The 23,931-nt window shown below is 38.7% G+C and overlaps 1 protein-coding gene, 1 long non-coding RNA gene and 1 other non-coding gene across 3 annotated transcripts; all 3 read left to right on the forward strand.

Annotated features, from left to right (window-relative positions):
• Positions 1-5,833: 5,833 nt before the first annotated feature.
• Positions 5,834-8,128, forward strand: LOC104903391 (peroxidase P7). Its single transcript, XM_010691415.3, has 3 exons — positions 5,834-6,216; positions 6,526-6,717; positions 7,351-8,128. The coding sequence occupies exons 1-3, from the start codon at positions 6,007-6,009 to the stop codon at positions 7,909-7,911; spliced, it is 963 nt and encodes a 320-aa protein (XP_010689717.2). The 5' UTR covers positions 5,834-6,006; the 3' UTR covers positions 7,912-8,128.
• Positions 8,129-17,994: 9,866 nt separating this feature from the next.
• LOC125493887 (small nucleolar RNA R71) lies at positions 17,995-18,101 on the forward strand. The gene has a single exon (XR_007270214.2). It is a non-coding gene; the product is annotated as a small nucleolar RNA R71 (small nucleolar RNA).
• Positions 18,102-19,107: 1,006 nt separating this feature from the next.
• LOC125493421 (uncharacterized) lies at positions 19,108-23,928 on the forward strand. Its single transcript, XR_007269979.2, has 4 exons — positions 19,108-20,585; positions 21,448-21,611; positions 22,911-23,076; positions 23,725-23,928. It is a non-coding gene; the product is annotated as an uncharacterized LOC125493421 (long non-coding RNA).
• Positions 23,929-23,931: the final 3 nt, after the last annotated feature.

Consider the following 23,931-nt stretch of genomic DNA (forward strand, 5'->3'; position numbering starts at 1 on the left):
TATTTACTTTTTTTATAGTGTTTCCTATATATAATATAACTTTTACACATATTTAGACCTATCCTTTTCTATTATATATACTAGCGATTACTTATCAAGGTAAAAAGGTTTATGTAAAATATCATTCAAGAATTAGAGTACAACAGATCTCTATTATATAAGGGAAGGAGGAAGCTATGGTGTCCCCGAATGAAGAAATTATGTTACCCCCTTCCCATTCTAAATTACAAATTTACTTACAAAGCAAAGGGGGCATCAATCGAAAATACCAAAAATATAATTATAACAATCACTCACAAACTACAACCTATGAAAAAATTGACTTGAAATCAAAGTGTCCACTTTCTTTACAGTTTATGAAGTAATGTACTTAATTCAAAAATCAACTAAAAAATTATAATATTAGAAATCATATATAAATAAATTCAATAAAATTTCTAGTTTGTTCATGGAATTTAACTTTCAAAAGTAAAAAAAAAAAAAAAAAAAAAAAAGGATGGTGAGAGACTTAAGTGACAGAAACTAAACCAATCAAATTTTGCAACTAAAAACAATTATACTTCGAATGTCTAATGTTCAAATTTCGACTCTTATCCCGAAGAAAATCGAGTTTCTGTTTCGACAAAAAATTCAAGCACGCATCGCGTGCAAAAAATTTTAGTCTTAAACAAAACAAAACACGGAGTCCCACATTGAAATCTTAGCAATACTAAGAGGGAAAGTATGTTATAAAGCATGGGGATAATGAGTTTGTTTTTCTTTAACAGACCATGGAGTCCCACATTGAAATCTTAGCAATGCTAAGAGGGAAATCAAGTTATAAAAGCATATGATGGGTGAGTGAACAAGCTCACCTAATTTGGGCATACCGCCTAATTATTGCTTTAGTATTGATGTGGGCCTGCACGGTTGGGCTTCGAGCCTAGCCGAGCTCACTATTCGAGCCTAAACGAGCTCACTAGTTGAGCCTAAACGAGCTCATTAGTCGAGTCTAAAAGAGCTCACTACTCGAGTCTAAACGAGCTCACGAGCCGAGTCGAGCCCATGAAAAGTTAAACGAGCTCGAGCCGAGCCCAATACTATTCGGGCTCCGCTTGCTCGATAAGCACCCCTAGACATTGTCATGGTGCGGAAAATTGGCGGGAAAACTCAGAGCAGTAACAATGGAACTAAACAGAAAGCTAGAAGTCCATCATCAGAGTCTCAAGAACTAAGAACACGTTCCTTGGATGAGATTATGGGGATTATGGCATTGGATTTTGGATCGGGATTGGTGAAATATTGACACCGAAATCATCATTTCAGCAATTACAACAATAATCGGAGATTCGTCACACTTGTAATGAATGATTGCAATCAATTCATAATAGTGCTGGCAAATCTTGAGGTTCAAAATAAGGTAATCATCCAGATTTTGAGCAAATTTTGAAAAATGATGATATAGTTCACACATAAGAGAATGCAATAGAACATGATAATGTTGTTTAGAATTTGATTAATGAACCTAAAATTGTTGATGAAATTGATATGGAACTTGTACACATTGAATTGGAGGATATACAAGATGAAATCAACTATTCAAAAATTCATCCATTATCTGTTATGCAGTAGGGAAGAATCCACCTATACAAGTGTATATGGTTTTTTGCGAAGAATTTGAAAGAATCATAACATAGATAAGGTGGTGTTGCTGAAAAAAGGGATGTTTCTAGTGAGATTTAAGTGCTTGGAGGACATTATTTCTTTGATCATAAACATGTGATATTGAAATCGTGGACGTCTAAGATGGATTTTGAGAAGGAAGATATTAAGACATTCCCGATTTAGGATGCAATTGAAACTGAATTTGAAGTATTGAGGTGAGAAATATTTGCATAAAATTGTGTCACAACTCAGTGATCCAATTAAAAAAGATGATGCAACTAGGAATAGGGATAAAATTCAATCTGCTCGCATCCTAATTGAGGTCAAAATAGATCAGAAGTTCCCTGATTCAATCAATTTTTGAAATGAAAATGAGGAGCTGACAAAAGTTCATTAATCATTTGAGCGGAAACCAAACTAATATCATCACTGCAAGGGCATTGGACACTCAACTCAAGAATGTACAATATGAGGATAAATAAGCAGGTATGGGTTCCTAAGTCAAAGCCTATTGAACCAGTATTAGAGGTATATAAGAGAAGGGCCTAGTTGTTATAGCACCACAAGAAGAAATGAAAATACCATAAGTGGATCAGGAGGTTTTTCAGTGAGCTTTAAGGCCTATTAGGGTCAGGACTATACAAGTGAAACACACACAATCTATTTCAAGTGTTAAATGAGGCTGAATTATAGCAGGAGGATGAGCATGAGTTAGATGTTGAATTGAATGTGCAAATGGCAGGAGGGGGCAGTCCCCCTATTCAAAATGGAGAGGTCTTAACCATACTAAAAAAATAGAAGGATGTGTATCAATACATCCACAAAACTTTTATAGATATTGTTAGCCTCTTAAAAACCAAAGGTTAAACCTCATAACCGTGGAAGTACCCATCAGCTAGTGTTTAATGGATGGTGCTTCACTACAAACTCAAGTTATCATCAAGCTGGTAGGATTATTTTGGCTTGGAATTCTGGTAGCTATCATGTCAATAGCATAAAGGGGTGAAGTCAATTGTTGCCTTGTTACTTGCAGCATCATACTGGTAAAATTGGTTTTTATTGCACTTTCATATATGGCTTTAATGAAAGATCTAAAAGAGAACAGTTGTGGAATGATTTGAAGCAATTAAAAGTTGATGAACCATGGATGATGTGTGGTGACTTTAACTATGTCATGCAAACAGATGAAAAACTTGGCTCTCAGGTTAGAAAACATGAAATCAGATATATGAAGAAATGTGTGATGGAATGTGGGATGCAGCATATTAAGAGTTCTGGAAATGTCTTCACATGGAATAAAAACAACAAGGCAATGCAAGTGTCTTCTCTAAATAGGATAGAAGGCTTTCTAAGCATAAGTGGCAGGAAGCTTTCCCATCTGCACAAGCTTCCTTTCAGTGTGAGGGTGAATTTGATCACTCCCATGTAGTCTTAGTTATCTACACTGATATACAGGATGGTCATAGACCATTCAAATAATTCACAATGTGGATATTATCTCCATAATTTGAATATAAGGTGAAGAATACTTGGAGTAGTGTTGTTCAAAGCTCTAATATGTTTCAGGTAGTCAAGAAGTTCAAAGTGGTGAAGACTGCTATGAAGGACCTCAATAAAGAAGGGTTCCATGATATACACGCTGTTGAACTCAAACCATATCATGCTTTGATTGATGCTCAGAAGCCGATGCTTGAAAACACAGGTAACATAGAGCTTGTTGAAGCAGAAATCAATGTTGTGAAAGAGTACCGCATTAAACATCAAGCACATATTGATTTTTTGTCACAAAAGGCAAAAAAAATGCTTGGATAAAAGATGGAAATGGGAATACCTTTCTCGTTCAACAAAGAATATAGGCAAGAAGGCTCGACAATCAGGTTCACTGTATATATATGATGATGTTGGTAAATGGCTAGATAATCCTGAGGGGGTATCATAAGAAGTTCTAGGGTATGATGAAATTTTTTTAAATAAAAGTACTGCTCTTGGGAGAGAAGTTAATGTACAACCACTGCGGAAGGGTCTAGTTATCAATGATGAACATAGGCATATACTTAATGCTCCATATACTGCAACTGACATCAAGAAAGCATTGTTTTCGATTCTTGGGTGTAAAGCACCAAGAGTAGATGGTTTAGCAGTTACTTCTATAGGGATGCCTGGTCTATAGTAGGAGTGGAGTAAATTGTTGCACTCCTAAATGCTCTTCAAGAAGGTAGAATTTTGAGAGAGTTAAATCATATGATTTTGACTTGGGTTCCCAAAACCAAATGTCCGCATAATGTAACTGAATTTAGGTCCATAATTTGTTGTAACACTATTTACAAATGTGCTACAAAAGTCTTATGTGGCAGACTTAGGCAAGCGTTGTCGGACCTGATCATGGAAAATCAAAGTGGATTTGTCCATGGTAGGTACATTGTGCATAACATCATGGTTCTTCAGGACTCGGTGAAGCTCTATGGAAGGAAGCAGGTGAAACCAAGTTGTTTGCTCAAGATTGACTTGCAAAGGCATATGACACAATAAGCTGGGATTTTCATAGAGAAATGTTAACTGCATTTTTGCCTTCCCTGAGGCATTCAGAGAACTAATGATGACTTGTGCAGCTACATCAATGTTTTTCTTCATGTTGAATGGTACATAGAGGGGCTTTTTCGAGCCCTCTGGACTTAATGGTACTTTTTATATTGTAGGGCAAGGAAGAAATTAAACTAAGTATACTGGAATCAGTATGTTCCTAGTATAGAAGTTAGTGCCAAACAAATTACGAGTATTGTTAGAGCTAGAGTGTTAGCAGTACTGCCTAAGAAAATGTCTAGGAATGACTATAATTGGCTTATGAGCTTGTCAGTAGCTGCTGGAATGTATGAGCCTATAATTGCTTGTTCTAGTTAGTTACCTGCCTTAAGGTCTAGGGAGTTCAACCTAGTTGGTTTGCGTTCCTTTAGGTTGGTTTAAGTTGTAGCTACTTGTTTCAATGAATCTATTTACTTAATTAGCAAAAAAAAGTATGGCGACTACCATTGTAACCCAAACAAGGCCATTGGTTACTTCACTGACGTCAACAAAACTATTAAGGCCCTGTTTGGTTAGAGGTTTTTTGGGCTTGAAAACGGATTGAGGTAATGGACTCCCTTTTAATATGTTTGGTTGGGTTGTTAATTTATTTCACTCCCTTACTAGCCCAATTCTGATTCCATTAATTTGAAACCCTCCTCTCACTAGAGGAAACAATCTGTTAATTACCTTCCTCAAACACTTCACTTCATCTCCTCCGTTCACACCTATCTCCTTCCTTGTTCGTCTTTATTCTCTGTTCACACCTCTCTCTCTCATATCTGTTCGCACCTCTCTCTCTCCCCTGTTCGCACCTCTCTCTCTCCTCACACCTCTCTCTCTCCTCTGTTCGCACCTCTCTCTCTCCTCCTCTCTCTCCTCTGTTCGCACCTCCTCCATGTCTTCAAAACAAATCCAGAAAAATTAGGGTTTCCCAATTTACAAAAATTCGTCGAATTTCTCTGTTAAAATTTCAACACTTTCACTCAAATCAACAATGGTGGATGTCCGAATCGGCGGTATAATCGAAGAGATTGGCGAAAATTCAAGTTTGATGTTACATGCTTGAAAAAGAAAGGTAAAACTTGGGTATAATCGAAGAGATTGGCGAAAATTCTTTTTGTAATTTTTTGTCTGTTTTCCTTTTTTTTTTTCTTTTTCCTGACTTCTGATTTGTGGATGTAAATGGTATAATTGAATTTGGGTATATCGATTTTGTTTGGCTCATGAAATGGGATTGAATTATTTTGATGTTCGTAGAAAATTATCGTGTTCTAGAAAGTTATAATTTTTTGGGTATTAAATGTGAATCCATTTGAAATGTGAACCAAACAATGAGAAAGGGAGTAGTAGAAAAATGATTCCATTCCTGAGTTAAAACAAACAAATGTTAAAAATTATAGATTTCATTGTCATTCCACCCCTTATCTCCATTCCACTCCGTTTCCATTCCCTAATTCGAACCAAACGACCCCTAAGATAGAACATAAAGGGTATATAAGTCTTTTACAAGAGGACAACATAACTATCCTGACTTACGTAATAGTGATTAGCCAGAAAAAGTTTTTCCTAAAATAAGTCAGCTGAATTTGGAGTAAACTCAGCAGCATTCCTATATAGTAAACGCGTTCAGCTGTAAAGCTAACATCAAGTCCACAATGCAGTACTTCCATGCAAGTTGTTTTTGGCCTTATATGCACACTGCTTAACTTGTTATGCTATTTATAGTAGTTTTCCCTTGAGCGTTTCTTAATCTTAACTTAACAGCTTCTTATATATACATACACAAGTACACAACCACACATGGCTTCTGAAATTTCTCTTTTTATTGTTATCTCTTGCATTACACTCTCCTCATGCTCTACAAATGCACAACTCTCGCCGTTTTTCTATTCTAGAACTTGCCCTAATCTTCCACTTATAGTAACTAATACAATGAGGCAGGCAATATCAAAGGAGCCAAGAATGGGAGCTTCGATCCTTCGCCTCTTCTTCCATGATTGTTTTGTAAATGTAAGAATTCTGTGCCAAGGAGAAAACTTAATTTCATGAATGTCACCTATGTTTTAAATACTTCCTTTTTTTTTTCTACTTGCAACAATTTAATTTTCATGTTTCTCAATACAATAGTTAACAACTAATAACTCTAATGATTTACTTAGTGAAACTAACATAAAATTAAGATTTAATAATATGTAAATAGTGTAAAATACATAAAAAGTCATATTGTTGTAGCTCTAAAAACAAAGGAAATACTTGTTTCAAAGTTTATCCTTTTTCTACAAATTCGACTAATTTTTTGCTACATATTTTCTGATTCAGGGTTGTGATGCATCCGTCCTCCTGGACGATACAAGCACATTTACAGGCGAAAAGAATGCATTTCCTAATAGTAACTCCATTAGAGGCTTTGAGGTTATTGATACTATCAAGTCCAATGTAGAAGTAGTGTGCAATGGAACTGCTTCATGTGCTGACATACTCGCACTTGCAGCACGTGCTGCTGTTTTCTTGGTAAGTAGAAATAGAACTAATATACACAGAAAGGCTTTTCAAATAATTACTAGTATCACATTTTAAAAACATGATCCTATTTTTAGGAAATTATATAATATCTTCGTTACACTTGAATGTTCCTACTTCACATGCAATGTTTCAATTTCACTATTTGATCGAGACAAAAACGCTCACTTCTTTCTTCAACTAATGCTGAAAATACACGTAATGCTATTATTTGGTTCATTTGCTTATTTAAAGGCATTCTCCCACTTCGATTATTTTCTCATTCCAAGCACTTCAATAATGGAGCAAAAGAATAATTATACCAACCTTTGGGCATCATCCTCATGCACCCCGGGTCAGTAAATTGGTCTTATATTTCGGAATGATACAAAAAATAATAGTTTCATTTTCATATTTTTTCATAAGTATAACCTCTTCCAATTTTTGTGAAAACAAAAACAAAGTAGTAACATATTTTTTTAAAAAGGCTACTATTTTTGTTCAAAAGTGATAGCCTATATAGATTTAAGCCTAGACAAAAGTAAAATAAAAAATTGAATAAAACGGTCAGCTGGTTGCGGTACCTACCAAAGCTATGACACATTATGTTATTTAAGTTATTTGTTTCTAATGTGAATTTCACAGTTGGGAGGCCCCTCATGGTCGGTACCTCTAGGAAGAAGGGATGCGAGAACAGCAAGCCAAAGTGCAGCCAACACTAATCTCCCACCACCCACTGCCAATCTAAGTACCTTGATCTCCATGTTCGCCGCACAAGGCCTAAATGCCCGCGACATGACCGCCCTCTCTGGTGCTCACACTATTGGTCAGGCTCGATGCACCACCTTTCGCACCCACATCTACAATGAGACCAATATCAACCCCAGCTTTGCTCCGTTACGCCAAGCTCAATGCCCCGGTCCGGCCTCCGGTGCTGGGGACGAGAACATCGCTCCACTGGACATCGTTACACCTAACCGTTTCGATAGGGGTTACTTCCTTGGATTGGTTACTAGAAGGGGGCTGCTTCACTCGGATCAGGAGTTGTTCAATGGTGGATCTCAAGATGCGTTGGTTAGGCTTTACAGTATCAACTATGTGGCGTTTGCTAATGATTTTGCTAATGCAATGGTAAAGATGGGTAATATTAATCCACTTACTGGATCAAATGGGGAGATTAGAAACAACTGTAGGGTTGTTAATTAATTAGTTGTGTAGGCTGAAATTATTGGAGAGCTGAGATGGTTAATTATGTGGTATTATTGAGGGTTATAGTGAAGGATCGGGTAAAAAAAAAAAAATAGTGGCCTTGATTATATGTTTATTTTAGAAAACTTGTAACTAATAGGTAGTATATAGTTTTGCAGAGAGCAACGCACATCCAAACGAAATATATTGAAGACGAGCTTCTTTTTGTCTATAATCAATCATTGCCAAATAATACAACCTAGCCCCTTCAAAAAAGATAAAAATTAAAGAATTGTTGAATAAAAAATTTCAATAATTGAGATCCCATATCTACACATACATGAAAGTAAACAAAAAGTACAATGCGACTTGTTCAAAATAATTAAAGAATTGTTCAAAAAAAATAACATTGCATTCAATCAAAAATTAAAAATTAAAAATTAAAAATTAAAAAAACAAAACACAAAAAGAAAATAAACAAAGAGTACCATGCGACTTTCTTAAAATAATCCATGAGGACCATACACCTCAGACAACATCCATTTAACATAATCCAATTTGTATAAAGGATCGAGCACAACAACAATCATGAAAACAATAACAAAAGTCATATAAAAACTCATACTTTGAAACATGGCAAATAACTAAGAAAATAATCTAATTAACAATGGAAGAAATAACAAAGAAATAATGAAGAAAGATTACCGAATTATATTGAACTATGAATAAGCAAAAGGTTTGATCATGAATTGAAATCACAAAGCACTAAAATTAACGTACTTGAAATCCTCTCTAGAGAAAATTAATAATAAAAACCAAGATTATTCTAATAATTCTGATTTTCCTATTTATACAAGCCCTAAAACAATAGCCAAAAGTCTCGAAAAACGGGCCCGTATTCATTAAAAAAACGTGTGTCGTCAGTCGCCCAATCGGGCCACAGTTGCCCGATGGAATCGAGCTCCAGAGTAGAGGAAATGGCCAAAAATCAACGGGTGCTCGATGAGGTCGGGCTGACCCGCCCGATGACATCGTGCGGCTTGTTAACATAGTGTTACATAGCAGCTGGCAGGGGTGCCCGACGTCGGGCGGAAGACCGAATCACGACTGGGCGTCCGACGCCCGATCGGGCCCGCAACAGAAACATGGAACCTGCTTCTTCGCCCGATCAGGCTGGGCCGCCCGATCCTATCGGGTCGGTCAGGTTATGCGCGTTCCTTGTTCTTCCTTTGCTCGAAGTCCCGAAAAGTATCCTCGGAATCTTGAAACTCAGCGTCCAACCTCTCTAATCCAGTGTGCAATCATATAAAGTAGGTAATAGCTCCCCAAAACCTACAATCCAATACAAAACAGCAAACCACAACTAGATGGAGAGATTTAGTACCAAATGGCTTCTAAGAGCACCATAACCACAACTTTTAGCATATAAATAGGGGAGAAAAACTCTATATAAAATCATAACATCAAACTCCCCCAAGCTAAAACTTTGCTTGTCCCTAAGCAAAGTACAACATGAATATGGATATATGTATGATTGCTTCACCCCTTTATATATGAAAACGAAGATCAAAATCTTATAAGGCTCATAAATCATTCAAGCATGCACAATTCAAGTTCAACTGTTCAGATTACTCTCATTGCCAATCGCCCAAATAAACAATCAAATGTGGCTGCCTTATATGAAATGCAAGTCTCGAAAAGGCACTCACTAGGATGTCACTCCGCTCAACATTTTTGTGACAGGCAAAAGGTGTGCCCGATCACTCACCATCCCAACCATAATAACCCGTCCCACTCACACTCTCATGTGTTTGGAAAGGTCATAATGCCGCTCATCCTAATTGTGTCGACTCAAGTAGCAACGTATTTTTCAACCTTGACAAACTGACTCCATATCAATCCAATAAACAATGTAAACACAAGCTCAAGAGGACTTTTTCAGGGTTGTAATGGGGCTTAGGTAAGGGTAGGAAATATGTATAGGGAATGTGGTGGAAAAGACCAAGAATGGGAGAGCACAAGTCACTAGAAGTAACAACCAAAACATAGTCAATAACCATATCCCAATTCCATAAACCAACAAATTTTCAATAAACCCGACCTTGAAGCAATGTGATGAATATTTGTTTTATTACAAGGTTTTTTTCTTTGCAAGCAACTGTGAAGGAAGGAATTCTTAACTTTTTGTTCAATCTTTCAATCTTTTTTTTTTCTTTTTTTTTTTCATTGCCACTTTTCGATCCAACAATCACATGAATTTCATCTTGCTTATTCTTTTCTTTTTATCAACGTTTTGAACCTTAATCCAACCATCTCCATCCAAGGTAACTCATAAAAACCAATTCACATACTAACTCAGACAAATGCTCCCCCAAGCTAGGCTGGGGACTAATATCAAAATAAAGGTCATGGGCATGTAATGAGGTTTAGTATCATGAAATTGTCATTAGGCTAAGCAGGGCTAAGGAGGATAGTGGTATATCACAAAAATCACTTTGAGGCTCAAAAATCAGACAAAAGAACGCCTCTATCACAGCAATTGCCACAAGTTATCAGATATCAAAGAGTACGTCGTCAAAGTTAAGATCAGTCAGCTAATGAGGAACTAACACATAAGAAACAGAATGGATATAGAAATGAATCCATTGGCAAGAATGAATCCTCACAGTCTAACCAATTCAAGTATGCAGTCAAAATAAATGCGTTATCGTCAAAACTCATTCAAGGTCATGGCATTTAAAGTTCACATCTCAGCATCACAATCTAAGTGTCTAGCTATCCAGATGAAGATCCCAAATACACTTTCAAAGAACATCATGGGGCATAGGGAAGCAACCACACCAATCTAGTCAAATCGTATTTTTTGTATTTTTTTTCAGCAATATTTCAATTTTTTTTTTTATGAAAAAGAAACAATTAACTAATTAACTAACTTATCTAGCCTAAGAACACAATAAAACTAATCTATCTAAAAAGCAATAACAGTGAGAGTAGTACTTACAGAAGTCCTCCCCCAAGCTGAACGTGGCAATGACCGCATTGCAACAAGGGGAAAAAGGAACATGGATATCAGTCATCCATGTGAGTATCCTCACCATCTCATCTCCATCAGACTCACCACGCCGCCTCGGCTACAGGAGCCCGGCTGACTGTAGCTCGGGTTCCAAGTGTACCAAGAGGGGTGCGCATCATGCTCAACAATGTGATGAAGGCGGCAGTTCTCGTCGTACATCGAATAAAGAGCCAGGTGCTGATCATTGGCCAATGTATCGACCCGCTGACTAAGATTCTGAAGAAGTACACCATTGGCATCAACCTGCTGGCTGATGCCCTGGATGGCTGCTGTGTTGGCCGTAATGCCAGTCTCCATCCGTTGGAGCATGCTCATCATCTCCTGAAAGTTAAAAGAAGGAGGAATAATAGCATATGGGGGAGGGGGAGCATCAGAAGAGGAGGGGATATCCTCGATATGAGGTGGACGATGGTGGTAGGTGTGCTCAGGTATCGGGGGACGAGGGGCGGGAAAGCCAGAACCGGCAATGGGAAAGAGGTAATGAGGTTGGCCAGGTTTCATTTTGGCCAGAGGGTTGGGCAGTTCAACGGAGGGCCTTCCGTTGACGTGCCACTGGTAGGTAGCCCCACCCCGCTCCAACCAGTGAAGGCGGGTGAGGTAGGCATAGTCCAGTAAGGTAGGACCTAAGGCTGACTGATAACGAGTCTCATCGAAATCAGAGATGGCCCGAGCAAACAGAGTAACCAACCCCCGATTCACGATAGGGCAAGAGGTCAACTCGCCATCAGCGCGCCGCTTAGGGTAAGTGGTGGCAATTCGCTCCATTTGGAGCGCAACATGATGAGGCATATTGTAGTGAAAGCGGCGCGGAGTGCCCGGGTACATGTAACTACCAATCAGATAAAGCTCATCCCCCCGAATGAGCTGACCTTCAACCATCCCAAACAAAGTCTTGGACATAAAACGAACCCAAATTTTAAAAAAATGGGTTGGTGGATGTACCTAGCATGACAATGTTGAAGGGTGAAATCAGTTTCATCCCCTGTAATAGTATAGTAAATATCCCGGTGATGATAGTCAGGGGGTGCCCAATCTCTCCCCGATTGAGGACACGGAGTATGCGAGCAAACTCCGGGAGGGTGAGGGTGAAGTCCCGATTTAAGAGCCGATAGGAAACATGAGAAATCGGTACCGTGTGAGGGTGGGTCACATGTAAACTACTGTAAAACTCATATACAAGCACGGGGTAGGTGTTAACATGAACGGTAAAAAGGGGTTCCATGCCAATTATTTTCATAAATTCTTTAAATTCAGTGGCAATTCCCAATTTATCTAAAAATTCGATGTCAAGGAAAGTTGTTGGGCTTACCTCGCGCCCCTTGAGGCGCTGAAATCGATCTCTTTATTCCTCTGTGGAGAAGATGACATTCGGGAAGGTGTCATCTCAGAGGATCTCCGGTGGTGGTTGTTGTGAGCCCGTTGTAGTTTTTCGTCGCCTTGTGAACATGATGCTTGAATGTGAAAAAGGGTGAAGCTTCAACTTACTCTTTAATGGTGGAAGAGAGCAAAAAGCTTGGATCACTCAACCTCACTTTAATGGTGGAATAGTTGGAGAAGAAGATGGAGAGGAGAGATAGAGTGGAAGAAAGGTGACTAAAGTGGAGTTAGAGAAGAGTAGGAAGTGATGAGAGAGAAAAATTGGTGAGAGATTGAAGGTGAGAGGGGGGGTCTTCAATGGTGAAAAGGGAATTTGGAGAAGAAGATGAAGAGGAATTGAGGGTTAGGGTTTGGAGGAGAGAGAAAGTGTGAGAGGAAGTGAGTGAAACAAGGGGAAAAAACCCCTTTAGTCTCGTCATCCGGGTCCCGAGCCCGATCGGGCGTGACTTGCCCGACGTCATCGATCGTGTTTTTTTTTTCTGGAAATTCAGCCAGTTCGGTTGCGGGCCCGATCGGGCGAGGTTGCCCGATACCCGGGCTTCGGTCCGTAAGTTCTGCAAAAATTGAATTCCTTGCGGGCCCAATCGGGTGTCCATTGCCCGATCGGGCGATTTTTTAGCTTTCCCATTTCTTGTTGCGGGCCCGATCGGGCGGGGCCGCCCGATGGCCTCGGGCTATGCCAGTAAGCAGTGGCTCGTATTTGTGAATGCACTTTTGCAGGTGGTCATCAATCCTGCACACATGTAACCTGAAAAGGAATATCAGTACCCTCTCACTCTCTCACCAAACTACAAAAATTAGCAAAGTAAAAAAAAATCAAAATCTAGAAAAAACTACGAAAGAAAAGGAAAGAAATCGGGTTGCCTCCCGATTAGCGCTGGTTTATAAAGGTCCCGCACGACCATAATGCTTCATCCCTCAAACAGAAGGGGATGGGGGTTGAAGGTATAATCATTCACAGATCCAACAGGGATTCCGTATAGTACAACTTCAGACGTTGTCCATTAACTTTGAACTTCTCACCGTTGCATTCATCACCTCAATAGAACCAAACTTGTTAGTGTTAGTGACAAAAGGACCAGACCACCTAGATTCAGCTTACCAGGAAAAACTTTAGTCTAGAGTTGTCAGTAAAACTTGTCACCAATAGAGAACTCCCTGCTCAAATTTTCTTATCATGCCATCTCTTAGTGCGCTTTTGTAGAGACGCGAACTATCATAAGCATTTCAGTCTAAGTTCATCAAGCTCATTGATTTGCAATAGCGTTTTCTACTGCTAATTAGCATCAAGGTTCAACTCTTTAACCGCCCAAAAAGCCTTATAACTCTAGTTCGACAGGTAGTGGCATGCTTTTCCATAGACTAGTCGATAAGGGGTGGTACCAATAGGGGTCTTAAAAGCAGTTCTATAACCCATAAGGTGTCATCTAACTTATCACTCCAATCTTCGATTTAGCTACCACTTTCTCCAAAATAGACTTTATTTCACGGTTAGACACTTCTACTTGCCCACTTGTCTGAGGATGGTATGCTAGGCCAGTCCTATGGTAGACACCATACTTTTTGAGTAGGGCTTCAAAGGTTCTTTTGTGAAAGTGGGATCCCCCATCATACAATGACAACTCTTGGTACCCAAACCGTGGAAAGATAATCTTTTTGAACATTTTCATGACAACCTTGAGTCATTGGTGGTGATGCAATAGCTTTACCCACTTAGAACATAGTCAACAGCAACAAGTATGAAATTGTTGCCTGAGGAAGAGGGAAAAGGACCCATAAAATCAATACCCCACACATCAAATAGTTCAACTTCAGGATGGGGTTTGGGGCATCTCATGTCTACGGGAAATATTTCCTGTTCGTTGGCATGCATCACAAGACTTAACAAAAGTACTAGCATCATGAAAAATGTTGGCCAATAAAAACCAGATTGAAGTACCTTTGCTATGTTTTGGAGGCCCAGCATGGCCTCCACATGGAAGGGAGTGAGAGTGCTTCAGAATTCATGCACCTCCCACTCTGGGATACATCGCCTTAAGATGTGTCAGCACAGAGCTTGTAAAGAAGAGGTCATCCAAAAGATTGTTTGGCATCATGGAGAAATTTCTTTCTCTGCTGGTAGCTCAGCTCTGGAGTCCACTCACGCAAAAGTTGGCGAAGTCCGCATACCACGGGGTAACAGAAGTGACTGCCAGGAGCTTGTCATCAGGAAAGGAGTCATCAATGGGTAGCCTTCTTCCATATCTTCATACTGCAATCGGGAAATGGTCAGCCACTACATTTTCTGCACCCTTTTTATCTCGATCTCCAAGTCGAATTCTTGGAGCAGCAAAATCCACCGAATGAGTCGAGGCTTGCCTCCTTTTTGGAGGAGGTACTTCACAGCACATGATCGTGTAGACAATGACTTTAGACCCAAGCAGATAGGTCCTGAACTTGTCCAATGCATAGACCACAGCTAGAAGCTCTTTCTCGTGGTGGCATAATTAACTTGAGCTTCATCGAGTGTCTTGCTAGCATAGTAGTGGCATGGAGGATGTTGTCTTTCTCTGACCAAGGACAGCTCCCACAGCATAATACTGGCATCACACATAATCTCAAATGGGAGGGTCCAATCTGGAGATCGATGATGGAGCAGTAATCAGAGCTTGCTTGATCCTGTTAAAAGACACTAGACACTCATCAGTAAACAGGAACGGGGCATCCTTGAGGAGCAACTGAGTAAGTGGTTTAGCAATTTTAGAGAAGTCCTTGATAAAGCGGCGATAAAATCCCGCATGACCAAGAAAACCTCTAACACCCTTAACATTCACAGGAGGGGTAATTGCTCAATCACTTGAATTTTTGCTTTGTCCACCTAGATGCCTCGTTCAGAAATAATATGACAAGTACCACTCCTTCAGTAACCATGAAGTGGCACTTTCCCAGTTCAAACAAGGTGGACATCCTCACATCTTTTCAGTACTTTAGTAATTCAGCAAACATGCATCAAAATCAATGCCATACACACTAAAGTCATCCATAAATACTTCCATGATGGACTCAATAAATTCAGAAAATATGGCCATCATACAACGTTGGAAGTAGCAGGGGCATTACATAGGCCAAAGGGCATCCTTCATATGCAAAGGTACCATAAGGACATGTAAAGGTGGTCTTCTCCTGGTCATCTGGGTGGATAGGGATTTGGAAGAAACCAGAATAGCCATCTAGATAACAAAATGAGAATGACAAGCTAGACGTTCCAACATCTGATCAATGAAGGGAAGGGGAAAATGGTCTTTCTTAGTGGCAACATTTAATTTCCTATAATCAATGCACATACGCCACCCAGTAACTACTCTTGTAGCAATTAATTCATTTTTCTCATTTTTAACTACAGTAGTACCGCCCTTTTTAGGAACCACTTGAACTGGACTCACCCACTTAGAATCAGAAATAGGATAGATAATCCCAGCATCAAGTTTCATAACCTCTTTTTTGACAACTTCCTGCATATTCGGGTTCAAACGACGCTGACCTTGTATACTAGGACGATGATCATCCTCAAGATGAATTTTATGCATGCAAAAGTCAGGGCTTATGCCTTTCAAATCATCAATATTTATATCCAATGGCCTTTTTATGTTGTCGCAAAACAGACAAAAGTTGAGACATTTGACCATCATTTAATGCAGCACTAACAATCACAGGGCAATTTTCAGAATCATCCAGAAAAGCATATCGCAGAGAAGGGGGAAGGGGTTTCAGTTCAGGTTTCTTTACCTCTACCGGTGAGTAGCACATACTAACCGTTCATCCTCATGAGTGGTATACCTCAAGCTCGACACAGGTAAAAGCTGCTTCCCAAGCATCCACTTCAGTAGTCCGGATAATATCATCACCTGTGGAAGAGGTAAAACAAAGCAAAGCCTCCAGTGGATCCCGCAAAAGGGATTGAGGCATGTCATCATTAACCAGCACATCAATGACATTTATTCTGTAACAGGCTTCCTCTAGCATGGGACTTTTCAAGGCATTGGTCAAACTAAAAGTACCTTATCATCCCCCACAGTCAAAGTCAATTTCCCATTTTTAACATCTATGACAGCTCCAGCAGTATGAAGGAATGGTCTCCCTAAAATGATTGGGATTTGAGTATCCTCTTCCATGTCAAGCACAACAAAATCCACAGGAATAAAAAATTTAGCTACCCTCACAGGAACGTCCTCTAAGATACCTAGGGGGTATTTAACAGAACGGTCAGCCATTTGAAGAGTAATGTTGGTACATTTTAAATCTCCCATGTCAAGTTTTTGCAAACAGTCAAGGGCATGACACTAACACTAGCACCTAAATCACATAAGGCTTTGTCAATAAATATGGTGCCAATATTACAAGGGATGGAGAAACTCCCCGGATCTTTCAATTTAGGAGGATTGATTTTGCAAAAGAGCACTACATTCTTCAGTAAAGGCAACAGTTTCTACTGCATTAAAGGCTCTTTTCCTAGTCAAAATTTCCTTCAAAAATTTAGCATATGCAGGTACTTGAGTAATGAGTTCAGTAAATGGAACAGTTACCTGAAGATTTTCACTACCTCCATAAACTTACCAAGTTGGTGATCCAGCTTATTCTTTGATAGACGAGTGGGAATGGTACCTTTATCGCAGGAGTGGTGGATGAATTTTTTTCAGGTACTATCTGCTTCTTTGTATTTGTGTTGGTGGTAGCCTCAGGAGCTGCCGAAGTTTCAGTGACGTATGCCTTTTTTTCTGGCTCAACCGAACCATCCTTAGGCATTGGGGACCATCATAATGTGTTCCACTCCTAAGAGTGATGGCATTGGCAGTGTCCCTTGGTTGCATTGATTGTGAAGGTAAGGCCCCAGGTGGCCTACTAGCAGAAGAACTAGCCAACTGAGCTAGTTGAGTCTCCAACATCTTGTTATGCGTGCCCAAATTTTCCAGTTGAGCTTTTGTGTCAGCTTGAAAAGCATTGAACCCTTTCTGCATCTGGAACATCATATTCTTCAACTCTGTCATGGCTGGGTCAGCAGAGGAGCAGGCTGTGAGGTGCTTGATTTCTCTGAAAACCAGGTGGAGCTTGTTTGGAGGTTGGTATTGTTGACCCTGTTGTTGAGGCGATATGGTTGTTGAGGTTGAGGGTTCAACACATTAGTACTCCTATATGAGAGGTTGGATGTGTCTTAACCCAGGATTATAGGTGTTGGAATATGGGTTGAACTGGTTCCTAGGTTGTGACTGGAAAGCATTGATGACCTCACAATTATTTCCCAGTGCAGGACACTCTTGAGAGTTGTGCCCAGATATTCCACAAGCATCACATATATGCACATTATAGTTAGAAGCACTAGCCATCGCATTAACACTCATATGGGGGGAATCATTACCTAACTTCAGGGAATCAATCTTTTTGAGTTAGAGAGCTAGTTGCCCAGACAGTAGGAAATGGCTTCAACATCATGTTTACCTCCCTTTTTCAAAGAGGAACGAATGGTAGAGGCTTGATTAGATGCTAGCTTCTCCAAAAGTTCATACCCTTCCTCAATTGCTTTATCCATGAAGAACCCACCAGATGCTCCATCAATTACCCGTCGTGTATCTGCATCAACTCTAGTGTAGAAAATCTGACACAAGTACCACTGGCCCAACCCATGATGAGGACATAGACGCTGCAGATCCTTGAACCGCTCCCAAGCTTCATATAGAGATTCACCAGGATCTTGGGTGAAAGTAACTATAGCATGTCTCATATCTGCAGTTTTCTGGTAAGGGTACCACTTGATAAGAAAATCTTGGAAAGTTCTGGCCAGGTGGTGATGGTGGAAGGCAGCTTGTTATTAACCAGAAAAATTTATCGCGCAGAGAAACCAAATAGAAGGAGTTTCATCTCATCAGGAGTAACACCAGCTTGCTTCTAGTAGCACAACACTGTAAAAATCTCTGCAGTGCTGATTTGGGTCTTCAGATGTGTAACCCAGCAAACTGATTATTCTGAACCATATTCAAACATGAGACTTGATCTCAAAATTTGTAGCAGCAATAGTGGGCATCCGTACCCCAGTAGGCACGTTATCAGGAGATGGTTGTGCGTAGTCTCTGAAGGTTCGAGTAACATTCTCACCCATGTTGAGAGTAATAGGTGAGGTGGGGGATTCTTTGTGTGGGGAAGATGGTGGAGAAGGTGTCTTTTGGGAGGGTGTCCCTGCAGACAGCTTAGCTTGTTTAGTTTTCTTTCTGAGTCTACGAGCGGTCTTTTCAATCTCCGGATCGAACGGGATGAGATTTGGGATTTCAATTTCCTGCTCATACACCAAAAACACTAAAACAAACGTGAGATGCTCCAAAGAACAGGTGTTCTTCAGAGTAGAGGTTAGTTAAATTATAAATTCGACAAAATAAAATAAACCTCTCCCCGGCAACGGCGCCAAAATTTGATAGGCTAAAGTCGTATACCTAATAAAAATAACCTAAGGTCCACTAACTAGTAGTCAGGGAGTCAGGATCGAATCCACAGGGAGAAGTTATATTATTGTATCTGAACTCTAATATTACACTAACGAAATCAGATGAAGAGTGTGTTACTAAACTAAACAATAGCAGAACTAATATGAAGGTGTAAATATATTAATAAAGACTAGAATCATGGATCACTATGCATACAATTCGGAAATCAGGGATAAATAATAACCACCTAGTAAGTCAACTGTCAGGGACATGTAATTTCTCTCGAACATTCCTCCCTCAAAGATCACCCAGCCGCTCTCGCATAGTCAAGGGTCACTTTGCCAAATAATTGAAAGCCTATACAGTATCTCCCCTCTCGAAGTAGATTCATTATTGCAACAATAGGAATATATATCAGACCTAACTTATAATTCTAGCATGAAAAATCAATCAAAGGAAACAGTTGAAATACAAGATAATCAAACTAATCTATCAATCCCTCGTTGCATACACAGATCTCCACAATTCTAGATATAGGACTACTCACTCATAATCATGAAAACAATAACAAAATCATATAAAAACTCATACTTTGAAACATGGCAAATAACTAAGAAAATAATCTAATTAACAATGGAAGAAATAACAAAGAAATAATGAAGAAAGATTACCGAATTATATTGAACTATGAATAAGCAAAAGGTTTGATCTTGAATTGAAATCACAAAGCACTAAAATTAAGGTACTTGAAATCCTATCTAGATAAAACTAATAATAAAAACCAAGATGATTCTAATAATTTTGATTTTCCTATTTATACAAGCCCTAAAACAATAACCAAAAGTCTCGAAAAATGGGCCCGTATTCATTAAAAAATGCGTGTCGTTAGTCGCCCGATGGGGCCAGAGATGTCCGATGGAATCGGGCTCCAAAGCAGAGGAAAGGGCCGAAAATCCACGGGCGCCCGATGACATCGGGCGGCCTGTTAACATAGTATTACGCAGCAGCTGGCAGGGGCGCCCGACGTCGGGCCAGGTCGCCCCATCGGGCGGAAGACCGAATCACGACTGGGCGTCCGACGCCCGATCGGACCCGCAACAGAAACATGGAACCTGCTTCTTCGCCCGATCAGGCTGGGCCGCCCGATCCTTTCGAGCCGGTCAGGTTATGCGCGTTCCTTGTTCTTTCTTTGCTCAAAGTCCCGGAAAGCATCGTCGGAATCTTGAAACTCAGCGTCCAACCTCTCTAATCCAGTGTGCAATCATATAAAGTAGGTAATAGCTCCCCAAAACCTACAATCTAATACAAAACAGCAAACCACAACTAGATGGAGAGAGTTAGTACCAAATGGCTCCTAAGAGCACCATAACCACAACTTTTGGCATATAAATAGGGGAGAAAAACTCTATATAAAATCATAACATCAAGTACCATGCGACTTTCTTAAAATAATCCATGAGGACCATACACCTCAGACAACATCCATTCAACATAATCCAATTTGTATAAAGGATCGAGCACCACAACAATAAAGACCAATATTAAAACAATAAGAGTTTGATATAGATCTTAGTTAGCAATTCGTTAATTAATCCAAAAAAATTATTGTGCTTCTTCGACATACATATATACAATAAACTGTAGCAAAAGCTCACAATTTTGTCTTCCATTGAAAGCTCGAACATGATTCCAAGAAGCTCGACCTACTTTAGCAAACTAGCAATTTTGTCCTCAATTTGAAGCTTGGACGAGATTCAAAGTTCTCCCTTGAAGCTCGAAGTACATTTAGAGAGGTAATTTTTCGGAGTTTCCAATTTCTAGGTTTTAGTTATTTCTTGAATTTTAGGGTTTCATTGTCATATTGATGTTGTTACTATGAAATTAAGAAATGGAAAATGTGATTCTCATTTTGCTTCTTGTTTTACTTGTTTCGTTTTGGCTTTAGATCTTTGTAAGGTAAAATTTCCATCTTTTTCTGGTAATATATTGTACCACCTCGACAATTCTCTATTTTTCAAAATATCTTTTCAATATATATAAAACATATAGAATCATCAAAGCATTATCGCTCGTGTAATAATATATCGGCTTATTCAAAATTTCGTAGCGAAAATGATGATAATAAATAACTTTGAAAAAAAAGCCTTAGTTAACTAAAAGCCAACTCCAAAAGTCAAACCAAAGTCAAACTAACACAAAGTCAAAATTCAACTATCAAAGTAAAAGTCAACTATAATATAATAGAGTCAAGACAAGCTCTCCATGACTTTCTAAATCCATCACTAGTGGAAAAAATCTTATCTGTCACTTAGTAACATATTCGATTTCTACAAAACTGCATCCAAAAATCATTAAAAGAAATGGGAGGAAAAGCTAGGAAGAAATGATGATTCAATTGGTTTTGATTTCTTGCCAATTTTGATCTTTGTGTTTGATTACTCTGAATCAGTTTATCGGTAAGAATTATGCTAATTTGTTGAGCCTAGCATTCTGAATTTCAATTTCCTAATCGATTGATTTTGTGATCGTAACTTTGAAAATTTGTGTGCTACATGTGATTTGTTGTGTGGCACACTTTGATAGTTCTTATTTGTTAGACTGATTTATGTTCACCGATAACTATCGATGACAATATCTTTTGGGTTGTATTGCTAGTGAGGTCGCAAAGTTTATCGCCCAAGAAGATCCAGAGTTTCAACATTATTCTGGTAGAGAATGGGAACTTGGTTTTACCTATTCCTTCCCTGTAATACAAACATCCATTTACTCTAGAACTTTGATCACTTGGGCAGAAGCAAGGCTTCTCGATAGATGATATGGTAAATTATAACAGACCCTTGTACCAGCTATGCTTTTGTTTGTAATTACTGTATATATTGGTACTAGTCGCACTAAAACTGCACTGAGGGAAGTCTTGCTGGAGTCGTTGTTGTTGATATGGATAAATGATGCATAGTTGTTGGACGTTGTTGTTCATGAAGACTTGTTAGCTTGTGTCTCAGGTTGCGTGAACTTTACATTATTGTCGGCAAGCAAATGTACTTTGTCTTAGAGATTTTATATGGGCTAGTATACAGTGATATTGATCTATTATTATGGACCATAGTCATGAGGACATGATAGGATCAATAGTTGTAGATATGTTCGAAGCACGACATGTAGTAGTGGTCCTAATTTTTTCTGCCTAGTTCTAAATTCCCATGCACGATTAATGGTCAAAGAAACCTCATAGAAGCCAACCTTTGATTTAATTGCAAGATGGATACTTGACCCTTAACCTACCTCCTACAATGATACATGGTTGCTGACTTGGTGTGAATTGTGATAGAGTTGGAGTGAAAGTTAGATAGAGAAGAGAACTTAGATATGTGCATGGATTTGGACACAGACGTGGACCTGAGTCCAAAGAGTTTTTTTTTCCTATTCCGTTTGTTGCTTTGCGTTTATAGCATTTTTCTCCATAATTATTGCCACCCACTATCACTACTTGTTTCAAAACTTGTATGCATTACATGAACTAGAAGTTAATAAATCTGAAGTGTCTGTTTGTGCTTTGCTTTGTTGTCACAATGAACTCCAATATCATCCTTTATTTGATTAATATGGGATTTTCCTTTCATGTGAGATCCTAAACTGTATCTTGTTTATGCTTGTAGAATATGGATAGTGTGTTTTGTTTATGCTTAAGAGGATTTTATGTTAGCAAGAAAAATGCTGAAGCAGAACATTGCTCAATCTACATTGCAAAACTGTTCATCCCTTGATATGGACTCCCTAAAGAACATAAAGTGAAATGATTGTATCAACCACTTTTCTGTTCTTTTGCCTCCTAGGGTTTGTTGCATTCAATTGTCAAATATATAAATATGTTCTACAGTTAGCATATATGTAGCTACAAAATATGTGCATTTTATGTCTGTATGAACAATGGTTGCTCATAACTATTCTTTGACTATGAATTTGTTTAAGCTTTATATTTCTAAGATTTTGCTAAGAAGATTCTAGGTTGACACATGATGAATTTAGTTTCCGAATGCAACAAGCACTTTCCGGGAAGTGCTTAACCATGAGCACATTTTGGAAATTATTGGTCCTCATTGTCGATATTTTATGTAAAGGGATTAACTGGAGAAGGAGCAGTGAAGCGATTGCGACTGTCAAGGGCTCTTACAGTTTCGGACAGCACAAATATCTATGATGCTTGTCACATAATGGCTGCTCGCAGAGTAGATGCCTTATTGCTAACTTATTCCAATGCTTTACTTTGGGATTCTTACTGACAAGGTTAGCTATCATTTTCTTTTTCATGGAATTATCTAATAAAATAGGAGGGTCCTTCTATTTTCTTTTCATTTTGCATGTAAATTATAGGATTCTACTTTAAACAATCTTATTTTGGATTAAGGATATTGCTATAAGAGTAATAGCTCGAGAATTAAATCTTGAAGAGACACCTGTTTCAAAGTGATGACCAAAAATCATGGTTTTGTTCTTTGTGACACTTTAGTTATGGAAGCTAAGCAAAAAATGGTTCAAGGTGATGATACTCCTCATACTACATTCTATTTTCGAATATATCCCGTCTTCTTAGAACTTTGCGTCATCAAAAGACAGTATACTAAAGTAAAGGAGCATACATAAAAAGACTGAACTATAGATTATGTTAAATAAAAGAGATTTAGTGATGTTAGAGTTAGAATATAAGGAATCCAAACGACTAATATGAATTGAGAATGAGTTTCTTAATGATATTGGATAGGGATGATTTATCAAGATTCCATTTTATATTTCTGCTAATATTTTACATGGTTCTTATATCAAATCATTTGACTTAAAGTTCCTTAATTTTGTTTGATTTTGTCTATATTTCGATCTTTTTTCGTCATCCACATATATCAGTACTTTTACATGATCTTGTATATTATTTTGCAGGAAGATTTAGACATCTACTAGTTGTGGAAAATAGAGAGGTTGTTGCTTTACTTGACATAACAAAGTGCTTATATGACGCCATTGTGTAATGGACCCTTACACTCATAGACTAAACCTCCTTCTTAAGGGAAAGGTTAGCAATAAATGAGTAATTTTATAAGAGAAAATATTATGAGCAGAAGATAGTGAATTCTTGTATTACTGATG

This window comes from Beta vulgaris, chromosome 9 (genome assembly GCF_026745355.1).
Source record: "Beta vulgaris subsp. vulgaris cultivar EL10 chromosome 9, EL10.2, whole genome shotgun sequence".
NCBI lineage: Eukaryota > Viridiplantae > Streptophyta > Magnoliopsida > Caryophyllales > Amaranthaceae > Beta > Beta vulgaris.

Excerpts from the sequence above, each read along its gene's own strand:
- LOC104903391 (XM_010691415.3), top strand. The coding sequence starts at position 6,007 with ATGGCTTCTGAAATTTCTCTTTTTATTGTTATCTCTTGCATTACACTC. Across the intron at positions 6,217-6,525 it reads TCCATGATTGTTTTGTAAAT|GGTTGTGATGCATCCGTCCT; the intron begins GTAAGAATTCTG and ends TTTCTGATTCAG. Across the intron at positions 6,718-7,350 it reads CACGTGCTGCTGTTTTCTTG|TTGGGAGGCCCCTCATGGTC; the intron begins GTAAGTAGAAAT and ends TGAATTTCACAG.